Genomic DNA, 22,779 nt, shown 5'->3' with positions numbered 1-22,779 from the left:
TTTTTAAAACTGTGGTCTTATTAAGTTAAAATCAAACTTTTTCAAAAGCAAAGACTAGGTTCTAAGGCTTCAGACTGGAGGCTTTTATTCCATCGTTTAACTCTTGAAGGTGCAAAACATCAAAAGATGCAATAATCTCATTCTAATCTGAAACTTGTTGTACAGTACTATAACCATATTGATTTAAGTGAGTTACTTTCACTTTACTCCATCATGGAGAACAGAAGTGTTTTTTCTGTGGCTCTTGCTTTTTCTTTGTTTCCTGTTACAGTAGAACGACAGGCATCTTAATAGATAAGCATAAAAAAAGAATATAGGACAGATTAAAGGCAAATTAAAGCTTCAAATATAAGTATTATCTTTACACGGTTTCCTGTGTGTAATGTCCTTTCCACTTTATAATGGAATGCTTTATGGAGTCTTATCAATAATGATTTTTGCTGAGTTGAAGGTAATGCCCCCACAGCTCAGCAGGAGAAACAAAATGGAAGATAATCCATTACTTTGCAGTTTACGGTAAGATGGCTGACTTTGCAGTGAAGGAGGTGAGAGACAGAAATATATTACAAAGCTTCTTGTGTTTGCAAAGTGAGTGTGCGTCCATGTCCGGGACCACAGCAAGTACAGCTGTGATGAGCATGTCGAGCACAGTGAAATCCCTGCAGTCGCAGAGGAACCACTGAAATGAGGTGGGACTGCTGGGAGTGGGGAGGAGCATTATTTCTCCTCCCACCTTTTTTCTGAGGTAACCTAGGAATTGTAGGATTTTCAGATCTGGTAATTTACCCTATTTGTTGTGTGTTTCAGAAGCAGATTATTTCCAGACTTGCCCTGTCTGTTCAGGGGGGGAAGAAGGAGCATTTTCCTGCCTGTGTTTTACGTCCTGAGGCAGGGGCAGGAGGAGAACATGAGCTGCTCTTTGTACTCATCTGACTGCAATTAATTTACTGGGAACTTTAAACCTTTAGGCCTTCACCAATATATAGGTGGGCAGGGTATGAGGTAGTACTGTAGGATTCAGAGTCTCATCTAACTTTAACGTAAGTATAAGCAAGGGTTCTCCACTGCACTAAAGGAGCCTTGTAATTCAGTCAGGCACAGCAAATCAGACATCCTGGTGTCCTTGCCAACTTCACCTTCCTACCACTGACACTGAGTTTTGTCCCATAAGAGTATATTGTACTGCAAATTAAGACTTCCTCAGTGTCCTCTGTGCTGCACCTTATTGCGATGCCCAGTACTACCCTGGACATCCTAAGCCACATTCTGCAATGTGGGTTTGAATTGTGGCCTTCTGGGCAATTCTACATCTGTCAATTAGCATTACGCATGTATTTGTGTTATTAATACTTTGCTGAAAGGCAATGTAACGGTTGAAATAGTAACTTCCTAAGCTGAATGAAAAGTAAGAAATTTTTAGATGTATTCAGGAATGCGTGATCCAATTTGTCTTCCAGTTTCCCTTTGGTGAAAGCATATATTCACTTTGTAAGAGAATATTCAGTAACATTTTGAGGAAAACATATTATACATAAATTTGAAGTATTTTTATACTATGCATTCTGTGATCCAAGGCTAAATTTGTTGAATTACAGTAACTATTCTGTTAATCTGGTGATTTCACTGAATTTATACCAATTCAAAACCAGAATTGCACTCCTGGGAATCAGGCCTGCTCTTTCAAATGCTAATGCACTGTGTAAATTGCGGTTCCTGTTTAGATAAAATTCTGACTGTGGCAAATTAGCTACCACTCTCCTTTTCATTCAAATTGTCTTGGAACATATGAAACCTGATTTTATGTTTCGAAAAATTTGTGTTAACTACCATATACTATCAGCTCCCAAAAGAAAAACACAGTTTGACAGTCTGTTGAGATCAGCGGTTGTTTCAGAGAGTTTCCACAATTTGTTTCTCCACTTCCACTTTAGCGGTGTTGGTAGATATATTCACTGTTTGCAGCTGCGGTATGTTGTTTGTTGGTATGACAAGCTTTTCTAAATCGGAGGTGTTAGCTGTAATCACATTAGTCATGCTCCTTATGAAACAATCACTGGTGAGCATGACTGTGGAAGCTTAATCACAAGCACTCATGTTGAAAGTTAATGTTAGCTGAAGTAACGTAGACAGAGGAGACAACTTGCATTAAGTGCCTTTGCAGAATGGCCTTGGGGACATTGAAGGTCCACCCTCAGGACTGTTCAGGGGTACCTTTCCTGCTCTGCCATGAGAGCCTTTTTCTCTCCCGGGTCTGTACAGCAAGAGCTAACTCTTCCTGACAGCGTGGTCACCCTGTGCTTAGTTCTGCACTCCTTCCCTTTCAAACCATCTTCAACTGGTTTCTGTCAGTATAGAGAGCACTATCTCGTGGTAGGTACCCTAGTAACAATGAAGTAGGATAGTAAATTTAACTCAGGTCCTAATTTAAGGGGAAAATTGAGAAACAACTGCTGCAGTTCAACTAGAGTCAGTGAGAGGACCATTTCTGTGCAAAAGCCCAATAATCAGGCCTGGATTTTTCCTACTTTTTCATGTTGTGAATCTGGGAACTAGAAACCCACTTCTAGTCTTATCCGTGAAAATCAGATGTAGTTAGCGTGTTTTGTCTGTGTTGTGAGAAGTAACCGTTAATTTTGTGATTAATACCAGAATGCTCATTTGCTATAAATTGAAATGAATGTGCTATGAGTTGAATTTGCTGTGAAATTAATTTCAGTTTCTCCAAAATAAGAGGATAGAGGTGTTGGTTATTCAGTTTTGGAGACCATGCTTAAATTTTAAGTTATTTTTCAGAGACCATGGAATTTCTAGGATAAAAGCGCAAGTGAGTCGATAATATGACTTGCTCCATGCAAATTGTGGTTAGATAGACTAATACTAAGGTCTGAGCCGTTCTTACAGATTTAAGCAATGCAGGGGATGACAGAAAATGGACAGTTTCTATTTCACAGTTTGATTTTAACAATATGTATAAATTTCCGAAAAAACACAGGATGAGTGATAGTAAAAAAATATGTAGATATGCAGCATAGAAAGGCCGGGTTTATTGCAATTACAGAGTCTGATTTAGCTCTAGTTCATCTTTTTGGTATCTGTTTCTCTTTGATCTTTGAAACCTCAGGGCTACATTATCAGCTTTCAGTCTGCCAGGAGGAGGATTACAATATTGTGCCATGGCCCCTGTGCGTCACGGATGGAACAATACGGAAGGGATCTATATCACCAGACACATTGTGGGGCTGAAGCCAGGCTACTGCTTACCTCTGCCTTTTGCCATTCCCTCTTGCCAAGTTGCATGACAAGAGCATAGTGGGATTCACAAGAACCCTCCGATACAGAAAGCTGCAGCGGCACAACGCAATGGATTCTTACACAGTCTTCTTGCAAGACTGCTGTTGATTCATTGGAATATGTCTTCCTGGAGGGTTTTGATGTCGTGTGGTACAGAAATAATGAGTAACTTCAAAGGATGAAAAATGCATTCAGCTAAACTAATTGTTACAAATACTAGTTTTGAGCTAACTGCCTTTAAACTCATAGCATCCCAGGAAGAATAATGCCAGTCAGGTTCCGTTTATATTTATACTATTCCTTTACCATTAACTAAAATAATTCATACAATTTCTGTGTATTTCATTCTGTTGCTGCGTTAGAGCCATTGTAGTGCGTTGACCCTGACTGGATGCCAGGTGCCCACCAAAGCTGCTCTATCACTCCCCCTCCACAACTGGACAGGGGGAGAAAATAAAACGAAAGGCTCGTAGGTCGAGATAAGGGCAGTTTAATAAAAGAGAAGCAAAGGTCGCGCGCGAAAACAAAGGAAAACAAAAGATTTTATTCTCTACTTCCCATCAGCAGGCGATGTTCGGCCACTTCCCGGGAAGCAGGGTTTCAGTACGTGTAGTGGTTGCTCTGGAAGACAAACGTAAACAAACGAATGCCCCCCACTTCCTCCTCCTCCTCCCCCTAGCTTTTATACTGAGCAGACGTCATATGGTATGGAATATCCCTTTGGTCAGTTTGGGTCAGCTGGCCTGGATCTGTCCCCTCCCAAGATCTTGCCCACCCCCAGCCTACTGGTGAGGGGGCAATGTGGGAGAGACAGCCTTGATGCTGTGGGAGCACTGCTCAGCAGTAGCCAAAACACTGGTGTGTTATCAACACTGTTCTAGCTACCAAGACAGAGCACAGCACTACGGGGGCTGCTGTGGGGAAAATTAACTCCATCTCAGCTAGACCCAATACAGCCATACAGCAAAAATAGCATTAGAAGTGTGTGCTAGCTCACAAAACCTGTTGCAAGAGCCACACTTAAGCACTTTAGCCCTGTATTGTTTGTGTCAATTATACCATCAATGGTATTTGACAAGAATTTGAATAAACAATGAGGCATTTTGTGCTTTGTTTTGGAAACAAAGCAAATCAGCAAGTAAAACCTAGGATTGTCAAGGAGATGCAGAAATTTTTGCTAAGTGACATTGAGAAAAATCCTGTAATTTAAATACAATTTAAAAAAACAAAAGTATTTTATTTTGAATACAGTCTAAACCATAGTGATTTGAAAAATAACAGGCTCAGTGCTGTGTCTGCCAGTTAAACAGGTAAACAATTCTATTAGTGTTGAGGAAAATAAAATGGGAGTTTCTGAGGTTTTTCATGGGGTAGGGGCTGCTCAGTCAGATGCTCTCCTGAAGAAAGAGTTTGCCAGCCTGATTATGTTTGCTGTCTTGGTTAATGCTTGCTGACAGTTTGATGCTCCATGTTGTGGATTTTGTAGCGGCACCCTCATGGGAAATAGGTAGAAGAATGTTATGGGTATGGTAGATTTGAAAATTATTTAACAAGTTCCAGAAGAATGAAATGGTTCAGAAAAGGAAGAGGCTACTCTGCATGTCTAACAAATTACTTTAAATGATGCCCATTTATGAATGTAAACCTCACGTTTGTAAAACAGTGCAGCTATAAGAGAAAAATTTATACTTATTCAGATGGGTTAGTGATGAATAAGAGTAAACTTCAAGAGTGAACCACTTGCAGACAATATTCCCATGTAATACTGTATACCATAGATTGATTTTTCTTCAATATCTTTCCAAGTTTTTGGCCTTATTTTTTTATACACAGAAGAAGGAATCTCAATCTTCATTGTAATGTTATACATATATATATGAACGTTTTAGGGCTATGTTGAGGGAAAACTCATCTCCAGTAATATTCATCAGGTTTAGAGGAAGGTCTTCAGACTGTTACTTATGGATTGCAAATGTCTTTTACCTCGCAATGTTTCATTCTCCTCTTCCCTATTAAGCCCACTGTAGGAGCACAGCTGTGAGAACTGAGTTTAGTAATCTCCCACAGAAAATATTCTGATCTGATCGAGATGGAGATTGATTTTCTTCGTCCTAATAGGAAAGTTCCACAGAGTGCTCATGCAAAAGTATGAGTGGGAGGCAAAAGCAGCTTTTAAAACAAGACATACTAGTCTAGATTATCAATTGCGGGATCAAATCGGGGACCTTCGTGATCACAACTCTTCTATCCTCTCTTAAGTCAGGGTAGGATCACATCATCAAAACAATTAACAAGAGCCAGGCGATCTGACGAAGTTGCCCTCTGATTTGAATAGACAAGTATTGGCATTTTTCTATCTGAATATGATTGTTTTCTAGCAACAATTTCAAATATTTGACTACTGTTGGGCTTATACCTCCTCTAAAAGATGCCATATGGGCCACATTTTCCTCTTTTCAAACAAATTCTTGAGATACAATGACCAATGTTATTGCTATGATATTAAATACAGTATTAACCATTATGACCATTACTTTAAATTAAAGGAGTTAATCGATCCCTTCTTCACCAATCATGTTCCACATTCACCAAAGACTAAATCAGATTTGGAAGGATGTGATTCCATTTAAGCTCCTGAAAGATCAAACATTGAGCTATAAGCTGACTATTGAAACACAGAACATTGTACAAGCTAATGAAAAACTGCTGCAAGATTCAGGAGGAATGAAGGGGGGCGGGTTGTGGTTTTCAGAATATTCAGAAATGTTTTTGAGAGCTTTTTGCTTTTCATGTGTTGAACCTGAAAAGATTTTTTTTTAAAGTGTTATTAAATAATGTATTGCAGTCTCTAGGTCTTTTTTGTTCAACTGCTGCCTTCCTCACTGGGGAAGAATCCCTCAAACTGATGACTTTTTGGTTTTCATTAAATGCTCACATCTTCTACTTTGGCCATGCCAGTATTTTCCTTTCTAAGATTTCCTCTCTATCTAGCTTTCTGTCAGACCAGAGACTCTGTAAATTAACATTGGCTGATATTTGTCGTCACAGAATAATTTCATCCTTTCCTACTACAATCTTGACATGAAAGACTGCAGTATCCTTTCTATTATCAGTTTAACTTGCAGGCTTCTTTTAGCCAGTGCCTGAAGATACGAGCCAACTTAGCCCTGTTGACTTTGAGGATTGCACTGCAGAGTTTTCTGTTTCCTCTGAATTCACTAAAGATACTTGTTTTCAGTGTGGCTGCTTTGGAGCAAATCTGAAAGAAGTCAAAGGCTCTTATATTTTTATCAGTTTGAAAATAATTGTTGAATTTTAAATAGCTGAATTAATAACATAATTGCCAGGCAAAACGCTGTCAAAATAAAATTGTAGGTATCCAAGGAACATCTGTTTCTGACAGTTTGGGAGGATAGTCTCAATAGTTCATAAGTTCGTCTTAGACCAGAATATTTATACTTTTTAGCCTTGATTTAGGAAAGCATTTGAACATTTTTTTTTTTTTTACTTTTTAAAATTTAAGATATTTTCTTCAGGTGTCAGTGGCTCTATTCAAATTATGGGAATCTTGCAACATTTCATAGTTCCTGGATTCAAGTGCATGCTTCAGGTGCAGACTTCCTCCCTTTTTTTCCTTAGCGTGGCTCTACATTTGTTCCTAGTCTGTGTCAACCATCACCACCCTGCCACTGCATTTGGATTTGCTACTTGCAAATGCTGTCCAGCCTTAATGAACCAAAGTATTGCTCAACCTCTGTGGTAAAAACAAAGGAATATCAGAAGAGAAAAATAGCAAAAATGTCTACTTTATCTGTAGTGCTGTACACAAGAAATTCCTTAGTGACAGCACAGGAGACAAACCCAGTATTTCAACATATTTTTCCAACATCTATTGGGAATGGATTACTTACTATATTAGTTCAATGCATATAATGAACTCCAAAATGAATGTTTCTGAAACCAGAAAATACCATGGGTAATAAACAGGAACGGTTTTAGAATTATTGTTATTTACAGGTTTTTGCTCATAAAGAAACTTTTTGAATGGCTGTAAACCTAGCACTGGTGAGACCGTATCTGGAGTGCTGTTTCCAGTTATGGGCTCACCTGTACAGGAAGGACATGGACATAGAGGAGCAAATCCAGTGAAAGGATATGAAGGTGATGAAGGGACTGGAGCATCTGTCATATGAGGGGAGGCTGACAGTGCTGGGACTGTTCAGCCTAGAGAATAGTAGACTCAGGGGCATCTTATCCAAGTGTATAAATACCTGATGGGGGAGGTAAAGAAGACGGAGCCACACACTTCTCAGTGGTGCAGAGTGACAGGATAAAAGACGACGGGTACCAACTGAAATACAGGAAATTCCTTAACATGGAATTTTTCTTCACTTAAGAAAAGAATTTTTCACTGTGAGGGTTGTCGAATGCTGGACTAGTGGCCCAGGGAGGTGGTGAAGTGTTCGTCCTTGGAGATACTGAAACCCAACTGGACATGTCCCTGAGCAACCTTCTGTAGCTGACCATGCTTGGAGCTGGGGCTCCGAGCTGTGAAACAGCTGGAATGTGAAACCAGACACTTAAGTGAATAGGCTTTTCAGTACAGATGGGCACAATTTTGTCCATTTGTGTGAAGAAGAAAATATATTGTGTAATTGTATGGGAAATGTACATGGTTTACAAGCTGAATGTAGATTGAGCCCACACTATATGTTATTTACAGCTGGCATATAGGAATGTTGAAGGATTACTGTATCTTGATGTCTGACTTTTCATTATATGACTGAGAAAAGTGAGGTTGCATTTTTTCAATTTTGTCAGCCTAAGAAATGGGTCTAATCATTCCCCAGAAGAAAATGGTGAGAATTTTTTTTTGCAGTAAAAAGAGAATCTCTAAAATGGTTATGTAATATGAAAATAAAAGGTAGGAACTCCGGTAGAAATCAGCAAGAACTATTTAGTACAGGTTTCCCAAACAGTGTTCCATAGACTAAGACATTGTGGTGATACATGAAGAATGAGATTGTTATTTGTCTAGTTATTTGCATGAGAACTCTAATTTTCCATATGAGCAATTCCATTAGCTATCCTAGAGAAGCTGTGAGATTTTTTTCTTTTGCAAGGTGCAAAGGGAGCAATTCATGCTGGGCTTTTGTTCTTGGAAAATTAATGTTTGGCTTGACACTGTTGATAGATTGTTTTCAGGAAATTTGCTATCTTCCATGATGCATTTTAAAAGTTTGGTTCAAGGCACTTAGCCAAGACTCCTTTTTGCACTTTAGCAATAAATAGATAGAGGAAGAAGTATGATAATGTCAATAACCATCTTGACAGTCATCAATGAGGATAAAGCATTAAAATATAGTCTCATTTAATTTATAGTCAGAGCTGTGATAGTATTTAGCAATCCCTGTCCCCTGAGAAGTCATTCCACTGTTGGAAAGTAGGCAGCAGCCATCCTTTCCCCTTTCCCCTTTCCCCTTGCCACTCCTGGAAATACTGGCAAGGGTAATACAGTAAAGCCACCTACTACTCCACATATATGAAGTTGAAAGGATATATCTTTCTGTGTCTGTCACAGCAACCTTTGCCAGGTGAACACGCAGGGCATATTTTAGAGCTGTCCCCTTGGCACAGCACCTGAGGGATGACAGAGACAGTATTGTCATGCAGGAAAGTGTGTTTCTGTGAAAATTCAGCTTTTCACTTCTTTTCTCATGTTTTGAATCAAATTCATGGATTAAGGTACATGTGATTAAAAACAGTTTATAAAGCCTGGATTTGGCTAGCATGATATTATAACTGGATAATGTCCCAGTAAGGATCACTGGTGCATTTTTGCTCCCACATTTTGAGTTCTTTGTCATGATGATTGTTGGCCTATGTTGGAAGTGAACTGTTGAACTCAAAAATACAATATTTTTGTAAATTATTCTATGTAAATCTGAGACTTTGAAAACAGTAATAGTATTGCAGCAACCTGAGATAGTACCAGGTCCTGCAGGACCTTGCATTGAGTCTTTCTGAGTCCTTGGCTTTATCTTTTCTTTTCCCAGTCTAGACCTCTTAGCAGTGAGCTCAAGTAACATGGTCACCGAGTAGGTAGGTCCTCTCACACCTAGGAGAATACCACTAAATCAGCGCTAATTTACATGACAAGTCTTGTGATGTAGTCAGTACAAAGTATAGATGCCTTTGTTGGGGTATTTGGCAGAGACAGCTTCCAAAGAATTGATGAGTGCAGACCTGACACGATCCTTTTCTGGTCCTTTGTGTATTTCCTCATGTGGACAGCTGTTGTTATGGGTGTATGGTCAGTGTGCTCTGCAAATGAGTCATTTAGGTCATACTGAGCCATATGGGGCAAAAGAAACCATAACAAGGATATGTTGCAACTAGTGTAAACTGTGCTGCTCTGACATGCTCAACAAGTCAGGCACAAAATTTGTACCAGGAAAAAAACTGCTTCATATCTTCTGGAAAAAAAAAAAAAATCCCACCTAACTCTTCTTTGTAAGCATTTGGATTCTTTGAGTGTTTCTCCGTCAACTAAGCAAAGAACTCATTGGCATTCTCACCATTTATAGTTTGATCCATCAGGGTATGTCTCAGTCAGCAAAGTTAGCATCGAGCAAAAATGTGCTGTGGTTAACAAAACATGGGTTACTTGAATATGTAAAAGAGAAAGCGTTGCACATACACAATTGCACTTTAGTGATCTTTATTTTCAATGTGTGACGGAAATTAATTTTGGGGGAAATGTATCACAGTTGCTGATAGCTATCTGATTTATGCATATGTTGCCTTGCCAATGCAGCATCAAGCTGTAAAGAGAGTGTTTCTTGGTCAGTATTTCATTTTCATAAAGGCTAACAGTATCTTCTGTTAGCCCATTATCAGGATTATAAAACTTGAAACACATGTGGTAATAAATCTCCTGCAATTACCAAGTTGTAAAAAGCAGTTTACTGGTAATTTCAGTGTAGTGGCTCACTCACTGATTTGAGAATCTATCCTTCTTTGTAAATAGAGCAGAGATTGCCTAAGGCTGGGCCCACCTGCAGAGGGAGAGGTTGTCCAAGTGAAATGGCCTGATGGAAAACTGTATGGTGCAAAGTATCTGGGAACAAACACAGCTCACATGTATCAGGTGAGTGTCTATATTTATTACCATGTGCTTGTTTTTCAGATGTCTTTATTGCAAATTGCTCATTCGGCTATAGTATTGGAGTGGCCAGCCACACCTTCAAAGCTGCAGAAGGCTGGAGTGTGGATTCTTACTGTAACTGCTAATGCATTTAAACTAATAAATAAAGCTGTCTAAACCATTAACTAGTGCTGTGCACTCTTTGGGAGTTGAGGTTTCACCTGTTCTTATAAAATCAAGAAAATGGCTTATTTCATAAGAACTCAGGTGAACAAGTGGAACATTAAGATTAAAAGATAACATTTTTTATTTTCTCCAGGTTATTTACTTTTATTTGATGTCAGGTAATTATACAATTAATGATATAAAATTAAGTATTGGTGTGTGACTACAATGAACCTTAGGCATTTTATAAAAGGATGGAAGGGAGGACAGTAAAAAGAAGAGCATAAACAGCCCCACTTTCATTTATCTGAGGCACTTTTGAATTAATTAACACATAATCTGAGGAGCGTTTTATCCTCAGCAAAGGCAAAAGGGAACTGAACACTGAAGGCAAGGCTAAAAAGCTGACTTCTGATTTCAGAGACACAGTAATTGTTTTTTTATGTGCTTGCCTTTGAGAAAAATCAGTCAGCAGCTTTGAGTACCCAAGTGAATGGTAGAAACTGCAATAAAACAGTCACAATAATAATAGCGCTTCTGAAAGAATGAGAATCTAGGTACATTTCATTTATATATATATATAATCATTTTCACTTATGTAACTCTCTTCATCTAAGGTCCTCACATTACTCTACAAAAATGGCAAATTTGCTATTGTATCTGTAGATAAATTAAGGCACAGGGAGGCTAAATGACTTGCTGCATTGACCTTCTCACTTTGCCAATGACTTGCAATCGAACTCAAGTCCTCAAATGCCTGATCCCTTGAGCTAGTCTCTAAATCTTACCTCTTCCCTTATATTTAGCAGCTGTATTATGTTGTGAAGGTGAAAAGTTCTTTATAAAATATAAAGATTATTGTTCTATAGTAACATTAATCTTCAAATCATTTAATCTTCTGAACAGCTGGTCTTCTAGGAATACTGTGAGGTAGATGAGATGAATGTTGTTATCTTTCATATTCGAAGGAATCTGACATAGTCAAAACAAACTGCTTTGTCTTATTTTAGACCTCTTGGACAACATGATGAAACTAGTTTAGTTTAAGGAAAATGGATTAGCATGTGGAGATTCAGTAAGGTTTGGAGTTTCTCAGCATAACAGTCATGGGAGATTACTGTAAACTGCCTTGTGACAACCCCTATCACAGGGGAAATAGCAAAGATTAGAGGGAGTCCAGATTGCACTACATAGGACTCTGGAGACAAACAAGTATTTCAGTCTGTAGAACAGGAGAGGAGACTGCCACAACATGGCTACAGGTTACAGAAAGTCTATGACATGGAGGGTGCAAGGCTAACTTCAAGACACATTAGTAGTTCTTCTTCTGTCTTTCTACACAGCCTGTCTGAAGGCTCCCAGGACCCATGCATATACATACTCCATTCTTCTTCTGGGTTGTGAGATCTCTGTTGCACCTTTGAGATTCTCTTACCAAGTCTTTTGTGTGATCTCTTAGATGGTGCGACAAAAGGAGAGACTGAAAAGGACTCTCTGAAATTAGTATTATGATCTAATAAGGCAAATCTGTTCTACTTGGATAAATCTGTGAATTTTCCTCATGTTCATGAGACATTTGTACCGAATGTGACAGTACTTGTGCGTGTGGGAGCTATGACACAATGCGCCAGAATTTGTGTCATCCAGTTTGACATTTGCCACCCAGTATCCTACACTATCCCTAAGCACAGTTATACATGCCAAATGAAGCAGGTGTTCAAGTGAAATTGTTAATGCAATCTATGTTTGATTTCTTGATCATTTTTTATATTGATGTTCACTATTTATTTTTGAGTTTCATTTGAGATTATTAAATTATCCATTCACTCTATTATTTCAGCTGACCCTTTAATTTATGATGTCCTGATAAAAGAAAATCTCATGGAGAGAATAACATACTACACAGACACTGTACAGCAGCAGGAGTCCAAATAAAATAACTTGCTGGATAAAATTGATGATTTGAAATGTAGTATCTGCAGTCTGAATTAAACTGGAGCTATTAGAGATGGTGGGTTTATATTTTGCATGAATCATGATACTATTGAAAGTCTTAGAGGAGCTCTTGTTGTGTTTGCCTTTAACAGTAAGCAAATTTATTTCCAGTGTGGTATGCTCAATGATAGCTGAAGAACTTCCAGTTACTCTTCATTGTAAATGTTCAATATATTTCATACTGCAAGCATGCCAGATTCTGTGGTATGAAGCAGTTGCCTCCTGCTGCACACTGCCAGTAAAAACAAAAACATTACCCATTCAGGAGGTGATTTTGTGATCACATGGAGCTGGCAGAGTTAATTTCCTGCCCAGTTCTTTCACCAGTAATGCAAAAAACATTGTTACCAACTGTATTATGCAAAAACATATTACCAAATGTATTGTGCAGTAAGGAGCAGGAATAGCAGAAAGGCTGCTCCTGCATCCTGGTGAAAAATACCTAAATTGCCATCATTTTATTAAACAAGCTTAGGCCAAATTGACCTTTAAGTTCCTCTAACATACTACTAACAGACTAGGCTTATGGGGTTAGTAACAGGAACAGAGAGGAGCAAGGATGAGTTTGTGACTTTGTTATCCATCTGTGCTCTGTGAATTTTAAATGCATTGCAGATTTGTGCATCCCTGTTAATTGCTGTAAAAAAAATTGCTTTTAAAGAAGTTAATAGTTCATCTCTACCCTGGCTTTCAAGAGTGGATATACTATATTGGATTTTTCAGCTGTTCACAACTAATCTGACATACTCAGTCATGGCAAAGTTTTAATTCGAACTTACAAAACCCAGTCCATTTTCAAGTTCAAATACATGATTTTGCAGTTTTATCTATAATAATACTTTTGGTAAGTTAATGTTTTCCTATGTTTGTATTTGGGCTTATTCTTCCAGCCTAAGTCTGTTGTTGTCATTCACATGGTGTCATTAAGTCACCTAAAGATGTGGAATGGGACTTCTTTTAATTTTATACCAAACTTTAAAGTACAGTTTCTGTGGGAACTAAAACTGCAGTCATAGATAATAGCTGAAATTCACAATTGTTAGATGAAGTATTAAAAAAAAAAAAAAAGCAGCTAGTGAAAAAGCTTAAATGCTTCAAAGCCTCAGCATTTTAACATTCCCCACACCTAGTTACATTTCCTTTCTCATTTTCTGCTAACGGGGTTCATGTTGGATTAAATCTAAACCTAAGCATGATAAAGCTTTTCATCTTCTGAACAGAGCATTTTAAAGAAATTCCATCAGATTCAATGAAATTCTGTTAACTGCTATTTCCTTAGTTGTCACTCATACTTTCTTTCTTTTGACATGGTCTTCCTCAACCTTGAATCACAGGATGTTAAAATTAATTTTTTATTTATTAGAAGCAAGTGAAAAAATTAGAGGCAAGTAAAAATGACAGGAAGACATTTTAATGTGTCACTCCTACAAAATAATGTCTGTGTTGTTACTGCTCGGCATTCCTAATCTAATAAATTTTACTTTATGGTATATGTGTCAGTGTTGATTTTGAAGTCTCTTTGCTTAGATAATTATTTTCAACTTATGAATGTGTTGCATTTCCTAAGAAATAACATAATTTATGTTTTATCCTAATTTTACCCTCCTAAAATAGATAGCAAAATATTTGTGTATAAATCTTCTGTGTTTGCACATATATTTTTGTCTGGAGACATTCCCAGAAACTTCCTGCAAGAGTTGAATTATTATTTTATTTTTAAATACCCATTTTTTTCAATTAGGTTGAGTTTGAAGATGGTTCTCAAATAGTAGTGAAGAGAGAAGAGATCTATACACTAGATGAAGAGCTTCCTAAGAGAGTAAAAGCACGTTTTGTGAGTATTTGCTGATGATAACTTTATAGCATATATATGCTCAAAATGCCAATAACACTATCCTTGGCTTTATTCTGTATTTTCAGTTTAAATTGGACAAATGTTTTGTGAAGCCTGTACTAATATGACTGGCTAAATCAGCACAATTAGCACAAGTGTCCGTTTGCTAGTGAGAATGGTTAGTTGTTCTTCCAGTACAGGCAAATGCTGTTGTCAAACAGAATTCTTTTCTCCTAAAAGGGACATCTCAGTCGATCGTCTGTCAGATCATGAATTATCAAGTTAGTAAATATTTAAATTGACAGACATTCTGTTCTTTCAGTATGCTTAAAACGTGTATACTTTTTAAAAAACTTTCCAAGTTCTCAGAGCTTTGTGATTTTAAAAGCATTGAATTTAATAAAAATGCAATTAACTTGTTCTGAGAAACAAAGTGCCTGATCAGAACTCGTTAACGTCACTGGCAAGACTCATCAGTATTTCACTGGTCTTTGGTTTAAAACCAAATCTTTGCTATATTTTTTAAGTTTCCTGCAGTTTCAAACAACGTCCACCAGCTAATTATTTATATGTATGCCATGTGGAAAAGTGTTGAGGTTCATAAAGAGCATAACACTTAAAGGTTGACAAGGAAAAGTTCTGCCATACAGTTGTTGGAGGAGACAAGATGACTGCTGTTACCTGCCTTTGTCATTAATGCTAAATACCGTGCAATTCAATCCATTACCAAGTCTACTCAGAAGAGCACCATGTTCTTCTCCTGTCCATGTTCTATTTTAGAGCTGTTTGTTCAAAACTGCATTACAAGTTAAGCATTAGCTTTCTGAACATGTAAAATCAAACCATAAAGATGCAAAAATCTTGTCATAATTGAGAACAAACAATAATTCACTGTTGTGAATAAAAAATTCCTTCTTACTTGAAGAATCCTTTCAGTGAAGCTTTGAAAGGGAGAGCAGTGTACAGTATATTTTTCACTGCTGCAGGGAGGTAGGCTCATATGCAATACTTGTTCACATATCCATTATGTGACATTTATTAGCTGATTCTTGAAAGCTGGGTGCAAGGAGTTGTAGAGGAATGATGTGTAGAGTTGATTCTTTAGACATAAGTCAGTTTATATGAGTTTGGTGGACTAACATAGCATTACATGGCAAGGTAGGTGAAGAAGGTTTCAGGCCGACTTTCCTTTTGTGTGCTTCTTGCCGCATGCAGCTGCCATCATTGTTATTATCATCATTTCCTTTCATCCAGTTCTCAGCAGCCAACCCCACATGGATGCTGTATATTTCAGAAGCTAGGAATGTGTCAAAGGAAAGGATTGGCATCATGTATGAAAGGGGCAGTAAAGCTGGGAAAGGAAGAGAGACGGAGAAATGTGAGGCTGTCAGCCTGCTGAGGGAGTGTTCACCAGCAGGATGCCCTGTTTTACTGAAGGAATAGAGTAAGATTAGGACCGCTCTTTCTAATGGGAGGTGCAGTGGTCAAATATTCTTGGCTAAGACACCTTTTTGTGAATGTATTTGGGATAAGTGCACACATCTTTCAGCGTCCTGACTGTCTAGAGTTAAGATAGATGTCTCGGAAAATGTTAAATGAACCATCTGGTTATATTCGATGGGGTTTTTCATTATACTCGGAAAGCATTCCATTACCATTTTTTGATTTAGAGACTATGTGTAAAAAGCATTTATAATTAATTGCATGTTCTGTAGAATGTAAACTGTTGCATTTCACTAAGGATAACAATACAAATATAGTTGGGTTTATGCTACTCTTTTTAAAATGGAGTTTTTATAGATCAATATTTATTTCTTTGTATTTGACACCATCAACTTCACGGGGGAGTTAAGTATAGGTTAAAAACATTGAATTTGGTCAACTAAATAAAACAAACTGCAGCCTGTGCTCAGAGCTTTGCATTAATTTCTACTCTTGCCTCAAATTCTACAAATATGTAGCTTAGTTCTCAAGGTATGCCCAACACCTCCTTCCCCTCCTCATGCTGAAGACAGTGCAAGTTAAAGACAGCTTATGATACTGCCTCCGTCTCTTGAAATAAATGACACCAATTCCTTCTAAATGATGCTTTTCCTAATCCTGGGAATTTTACCATGACTCCAGTTTGGTCCAAAAATTTCTGCCACTGCTTTTTCTGAAATGGCTTGCTGTTTGCTGTCCCGCTGCTTTGTTTCAGTTGATTCCCAACTATTTTAATTTTGGTGACGAATGACCAAACTTCTGACTCCAATTCTTTGCAAACTGGGAGGTGTGCATGTTTCTTTTCAGAGGTCCATGCCACAGTACCTTGCATTTAAAACTTTTCTGAATAACACAAAGTAGTGGATAATAGTTGATACTGCTAGGATCAAACCTGCCCAACAATTGCATCACTTCCATGTTGCTGTTTTTCACCTTGAATTAGAGTGATTGTGTGACCTCTGGATAAAATCAAAACTGGTGTTAGTCACATGTTTCTAAGGAACACTACAGACCTAGAGAATTAAATGATAAGTAGTACATGCAAAATATGGAAAAGTAAAAATTATATTTTAAGTGTACATTTAAAATATATATTTAATATTTAGACATTTTCCTGAAAACAGTTGTAACTGCATAATCAATAATGTAGCTAGCTTCATGTGATCTAGTGAAATATGTCTGTGTTTCCATGTAAATTGGCTAAAATATGTCAGAATATGATGGCCTGTATGAAGCTGTATGTGTAATTAATGTCTGTTTTTAGTCTACAGCCTCTGACATGAGATTTGAAGACACATTTTATGGAGCAGATATTATCTTGGGAGAGAAGAAGAGGCAGAGAGTATTGAGTTCCCGCTTTAGGAATGAATATGTGGATGATCCAGGATACCGCACCTTCTTAAAAAGCTCATTCCAGAAGAAATGCCAGAAGGGGCTGTAAAGGAAGCAAGAGAGAGAGAGGGTTGTTGATTAAAAAGCATGCAGCATTATTTGCAATTGGTTTTGGTTTAATTGAACACTCGATTTTACAATGAACTAATCCATACACCAGCCTCGTAAACTGAAGTACTTGGGTTCTGATTTCTTCAGTTAAGGTATTAAAGATTTTGTAATGTTTTGCATTATGAAACGAAGGGGGAAACCAAGTGAGAGTAAGAGGGATTACACAGTGATATGCTGAAGAAAACTTTCAGTCCTGCTCATATTGAAATAAGTCGTAAAATTTCCTTTGAATTATGAGAGAAGATTCACATTCAGAAGAGGAGAGATTTTAGTAAACAGAGATAATTTCAGTGGCTCATTTTTTTCTGCAGACAGGAAAGGATGTTAAGTTCAATAATAGCAGTTTTTATAAAACATTTTTAAAACAAAGACAAATATGTACAGTATTAAGACAAACAAAAGCTGTACCTACTTTGTACAGTGCTTTTACATTTTTATGTCACTACTGCTTTCAGTAGGGTTTGATGTGGACTCAACTGTTGACTTAGATATTTTTGGCTTTTAAGAAAGATATCTTCAGCACAGCAAGGGTGTTTTGTATATTTAAAGAGGCAGATTTTGGCAGTTATTTTTAAACATGTTTTTCATAAGGTCTATTAAAAATAGCTATTTGTAAAATATAATTTTCTTTCATTATGTGTATGAAAAATTAGAGTTTAAATATATATGCTTAACAGCCTAGTTTTGAATGAATATATTATGGTCTTCCTTTTAAAATAATGTTCTATCAATGTAATAATGTTTTAAAATAAACAAATAAATACTGTCCTTTTACTTGCAGCATTTTTTCTGTTGATGTGATTTTCAATCCTATTATTTTATACCTATAGGAATCAAGAAACTTCACTATATACAGTATGCATGTAGTTTCCTGAACACAACAGAATATACACACAGACACTGACATGGCTTGGTGTTAAAATGTGAACTTGATAAATACTGTACTTTCATTTCCTGTCTTTCTATTTCCCTTCAGTCTTTGGGATCTTGACCTTTTTGGATGTTTCGCAGAAAGCAGAAAGTCTGAATTTGTGTGAATGCTTGGGTATGTGAAACTGGAAGAGAGCTTTATCAAAATGACATCATCTGTTTCTTGTAAATTGGACCGTCAGCAGGATTTCTGACTGTCTGCCACACGAAAAAGAGCCCTCTCAAAATTCAATTTAAATCTGAGTGCTGCTGTTTCTAGGGTTCTGCTTGCAAAAAACCCTGACTATATGGACCCAAAGAATTTTTCATGACAAACCCAGTCCTTTATATGCTGAGGCACACAGATCTTTGTTTCGCTGTAGTCCTTGCATTATTATTTTTTCAAGTGGACAGTGAAATCTTTTCATTTACTAGGTGACACCTCAACTGACAATTTAATTCTTCTGTTTTACATTAACTCCCTTTTCTTGTATCATGAAATCACTCAGAATCCCTTTAGTCTAAGAAATTGCTTAGCTGTGACAATTGGAATGTATTTCTAATTGATAACACTTTCTCTAGAGGTAGTGGGTTGTGGTGGGTACTGTCTGGCATATTTCAGAATATCAGAGCTCTTTCTGGTATTGTAAAGGAAAAATAAAAACTAATGATACATTTGCAAAATGCAAGATTGCTGCTGCCTTCTAGAGTTAAATGCAGCTGATATAACCTAATTATTGACGCTTAGTTTCAAAATACTGTTCTAGGATAAGAGTGCTTTTGTGATCCACCATGAAGGTTTAAAACAACTATGACATTATTAATTGGTTAAATACATATAAATGTATTTTGTAATTAAATAGATGATGCTATGTGGTACTACAGAGGCTAGAAATCAAATATGTTCTTTGCTTGGATCTGATATGACCTGTTATGACACCATGAATAAACTGCCTCATCTCTATAAAATAGATCCAGCATCTTTCTGTTCCACATTCCTTGAAATGTGCTGATTGAAGTGCTGCAAAAATTTTTTAAAACATTCATGCGAAAAACATCAGTTGGCTTGTTTCCCCTTCTATGTTTCAGCAAAAAAATCTTTACTTTGGAAGTTCTGGAAGGTTTTGAAATGATTTCTGACCTTTGTAAGGTGCTATAAAATACCTGCTATGTAAATGAAAAGCATAGTCATTGTCATGATCACAGTTTCATGCCTCCTGTCTCAAGACCTCATGGCCCTTGCAAACTGGATTGGCTAAACAACTGGCCTAGAAAGAGCTTCCCTGTTCCTTTACAACTCCTGAAAAGCCATGTTTTTCAGTTCTACCTCAGGTATTGATATGGACCTTTCAGGTATGTGAGAGAGCAGATTCACATGCAGTGGTTGGTGTGCCATGCTCTGGGAAACCAGGAGCTTGCCACTTTCTGAACTGGGTAGGTGGACACCAAAACAGGGTCGTTTGCTGTTCGTGTAACCAGGTTCTTGCTCCAGTAGAACATTTATGTGTTATTTTTGTCCTGATGTTGGAGCCGGATACATCTTTTCTGATGAAAAAGCGTGTCAGCATTCATGACCATTTCACTTACAGTGTCTGTATGAGGAACAGTGAAGTAGGTAGGAAGAGTGAAATGTTACCTTTAAAGGTGGGCTAACTGAATCAGCGGTGGTTTTCCTAGGATTAAAAAAAAAAAAAAAATTGAACATCCGTAGCAAGAGTGCTGCATACCTCAGGACAGGAGGAACCATGCTTTCTATTATCTCGTACATACAAGAGCAAAGTAATTGTTTTGTATATTCAGAAATCCTGAAGGCTGTGGGTGTGCTTGTGAGTGTACACACACAAAGTAGTGGTTTGACCAGGATACGTTAAAATTTTTTTTTTCAGGATATTCACACTCATCTGAAAAATATCAAGGAAGAGAGTGAAGTACTTGAATTTATGCTGGCTTATGAAGTAGAATGCTTTAGCAGTACGACTATGATCTCCACAACTATAGCTAAGGTCTGATAAATCACTAGAATTAGATAAAAATTGGATTACTTCTCTTGAATCCTATTTGCTCTTGTATTGCGGTAGCAAAGCAATTTTGCTGATGCTTAATAGGAGCTCTACAACATGTTGTGCTACAGTGGTTAAAAATTTTCAATTAAAAAGAGTAATAGATAAATTCCTACAAAATATTTTTTCTTTGAAGCTTGTTTATACTTTCCAACTGTGAGGTAAGTGAACAGCAATGTTTTGTAACAGAGAAGTTAATATGATACCCTGATACTTAAAATATAGCGGGATAAAAGCTGCCCCTATTTATACAGTTACACCCTTTCTGATTTTGTGAGAAGTTCTCCAGTGTAGAAGACATAATTGGAAAAAATACTGATAAGCTAAATACTGTTTGAATGATGATGTTATTTATCATCTGGCTAAATAACAAATAGTTGTATTTGCTACCTGTTCTGCTTGATTTAGCCATGTCTATTCAGTGGCGCAATCACAACTGTAACTTTGATAATACATGAAGGCAAAATGATAATTTCACTTGCTGTTATGAAATGCTGCTTTTTCTTCAGTCTCTAAATTTTGTAGTGGTATTTCTATTTCTTGTTAACCAACTGAAGTATTTTATGCCAGTGTCCAACAGCATATTAGGAGGAGAGAACGCTTATGTATGGTGGGCAAGAGGAATCTTTCCTGCACATATGCACAAAAGGCATATCCATCTTTTTTAAAAATTGCAGAATCGTCTGATAAATTTATCACACACCTTTGAACTTCAAAAGCGATGTCTGAGGCTTCTAGTCTTGAATTCCAAATGCCTTAGATAGATAGCATTTTTTCTGACACATCTAGCAAAAAGAAAATGAGTGATGATATGGTAGGGCATAAAGGTTTTACTGGAGTTCATCTGAGCTGTTGTATATACTGTCTACTTGGTTATGGCTTCACTGTTAACTATCAGACTGAATTGTCCTGCAGCCATGCTGCTGAGATGTGATTCTCAGTACTTTAATGTATTTTTTCTATACCTAGATTTGTAGGCAGAGCTGGTAGCTGCCAAAACTTTCTTCTGTAAGAGCCTATTTCGAGTTACTAAAAACTTTGTCAATTTAGATATCTTACAGTTGAAATTTTTATGTGTCAGTTTGTGCCTGAAAAAAGTCAGGGAACTCTACTTCAAGCAGTTTGGTCATTTGGAAAGATTTAGAAGAGGAGGATTAAGGAAAAAAAAATCTTCATTCTTTCTGTCTTGAAGTTTCCCAGCCATTTGTTTGAGAACCTCTGTGGTTCCTTTATACAGTGGAAGAGGGTCTTGCTGGTGGATGGGGGAAAGGGTGATTCCCATTAGATATTAGAAATGGCTTTGTTAGCATTTCTATAGATGTGCTGTCATTTGACTGAGCCATCATAAACTGACTGGTCTGTGGATGGGGCTCTGAGATAATGTCTTGGAAGAGCCTGTACCACTTGCAGTGCTTGTCCTAGCCCAGTGCCCTTCTGTGGTGATGGAGGGGACTGTGCATGTATGGCCGCCACAGCTCAACACTGACCTTGCCAGGCTTGCAAACTGGGAGGGCCTTTTCTTGTTCACTCTAGTTACTTAAATGGAGGATACAGACAGGCTCTCCTTTGTTCTCAATGCTCTGCTAATGTTGCTGCAGTAGAAAGAAAGAAAAGCTGGAGAAAAAAAATCCGACTTCAGTATAAAGGTGTAAAGAGTTGAAGGCAGATAGGGAGAATTCATGGAGCTGGAAGGGGAAGAAATAGGGGGACCAGATTCCAAAAAAGAGATTTGTTCATAGTCCTCTGCAGAACCCAGGATGCCTGAGACTCAAATTTCTTCTGGTATAGGCAAATGGCTGTGAAATGTACTAGCGAATTACTGGCTGGTTGCCTTTAGGAACAGCTATTCCTGATGCCAGTTACTGTATGAACAGTCATCTTTGTTCTCCCAAGGATCTGGTCCTGCTGTACAGATTGAAAGTCAGTTACATGTGATGAGTTTTTAAATTTTTTTATTTTCTTTTTCACATTGGTCACTAGAAAAAAACACACAAAAATGCACACAGAACAAAGTTTGTGTGTTTGGGTGCATTTAAATTATTATGCTAGATCTAAGGTTGCAAAAGGAGGTATACAGCCAATGCCAGAATTTTTGCAGAAGAAACACAATGCTTGAAGCTTCTTTATATGTTCCTTACAGATCTAGCCGCTAGAGGAACTGTGGGAAAGAATCACCATAATGACTCTCTGGGATGCACAGGAGTTAAAGCAAGGAAGAAGAGAGATGAGGTGCTGCATTCCCAAACGGCATTTTTTGACAGAGTACTAACAGTGGATGGCAACGTCATGCTGCATTATTAAGGAGAAAAGGCTCAAGGAACAATGTAGCAGAACAAAATTATCTTTGAAAAGTTTCCTTGTCTAAAAGTAGTCTATTGCAATCCATGCCTCTC

The 22,779-nt window shown here is 37.5% G+C and overlaps 1 protein-coding gene across 1 annotated transcript in view; it reads left to right on the top strand.

The window, feature by feature from the left end:
- Window positions 1-18,144, top strand: part of KDM4C (lysine demethylase 4C) — a 285,808-nt gene extending 267,664 nt beyond the window's left edge. Inside the window, exons 21-23 of the mRNA XM_050912623.1 lie at window positions 10,322-10,441; window positions 14,340-14,432; window positions 17,179-18,144. Coding sequence (XP_050768580.1) covers window positions 10,322-10,441; window positions 14,340-14,432; window positions 17,179-17,355 — 390 coding nt within the window. The 3' untranslated portion in view covers window positions 17,356-18,144. The remainder of the gene's footprint in view (window positions 1-10,321; window positions 10,442-14,339; window positions 14,433-17,178) is intronic.
- The last annotated feature ends 4,635 nt before the right edge of the window (window positions 18,145-22,779 follow it).

The sequence above is a fragment of the Gymnogyps californianus genome, chromosome Z (genome assembly GCF_018139145.2).
Source record: "Gymnogyps californianus isolate 813 chromosome Z, ASM1813914v2, whole genome shotgun sequence".
Taxonomy (NCBI): Eukaryota; Metazoa; Chordata; class Aves; order Accipitriformes; family Cathartidae; genus Gymnogyps; species Gymnogyps californianus.
Note: the sequence above shows the minus strand (reverse complement) of the source record. Positions and strands in the feature narration are given on the sequence as shown.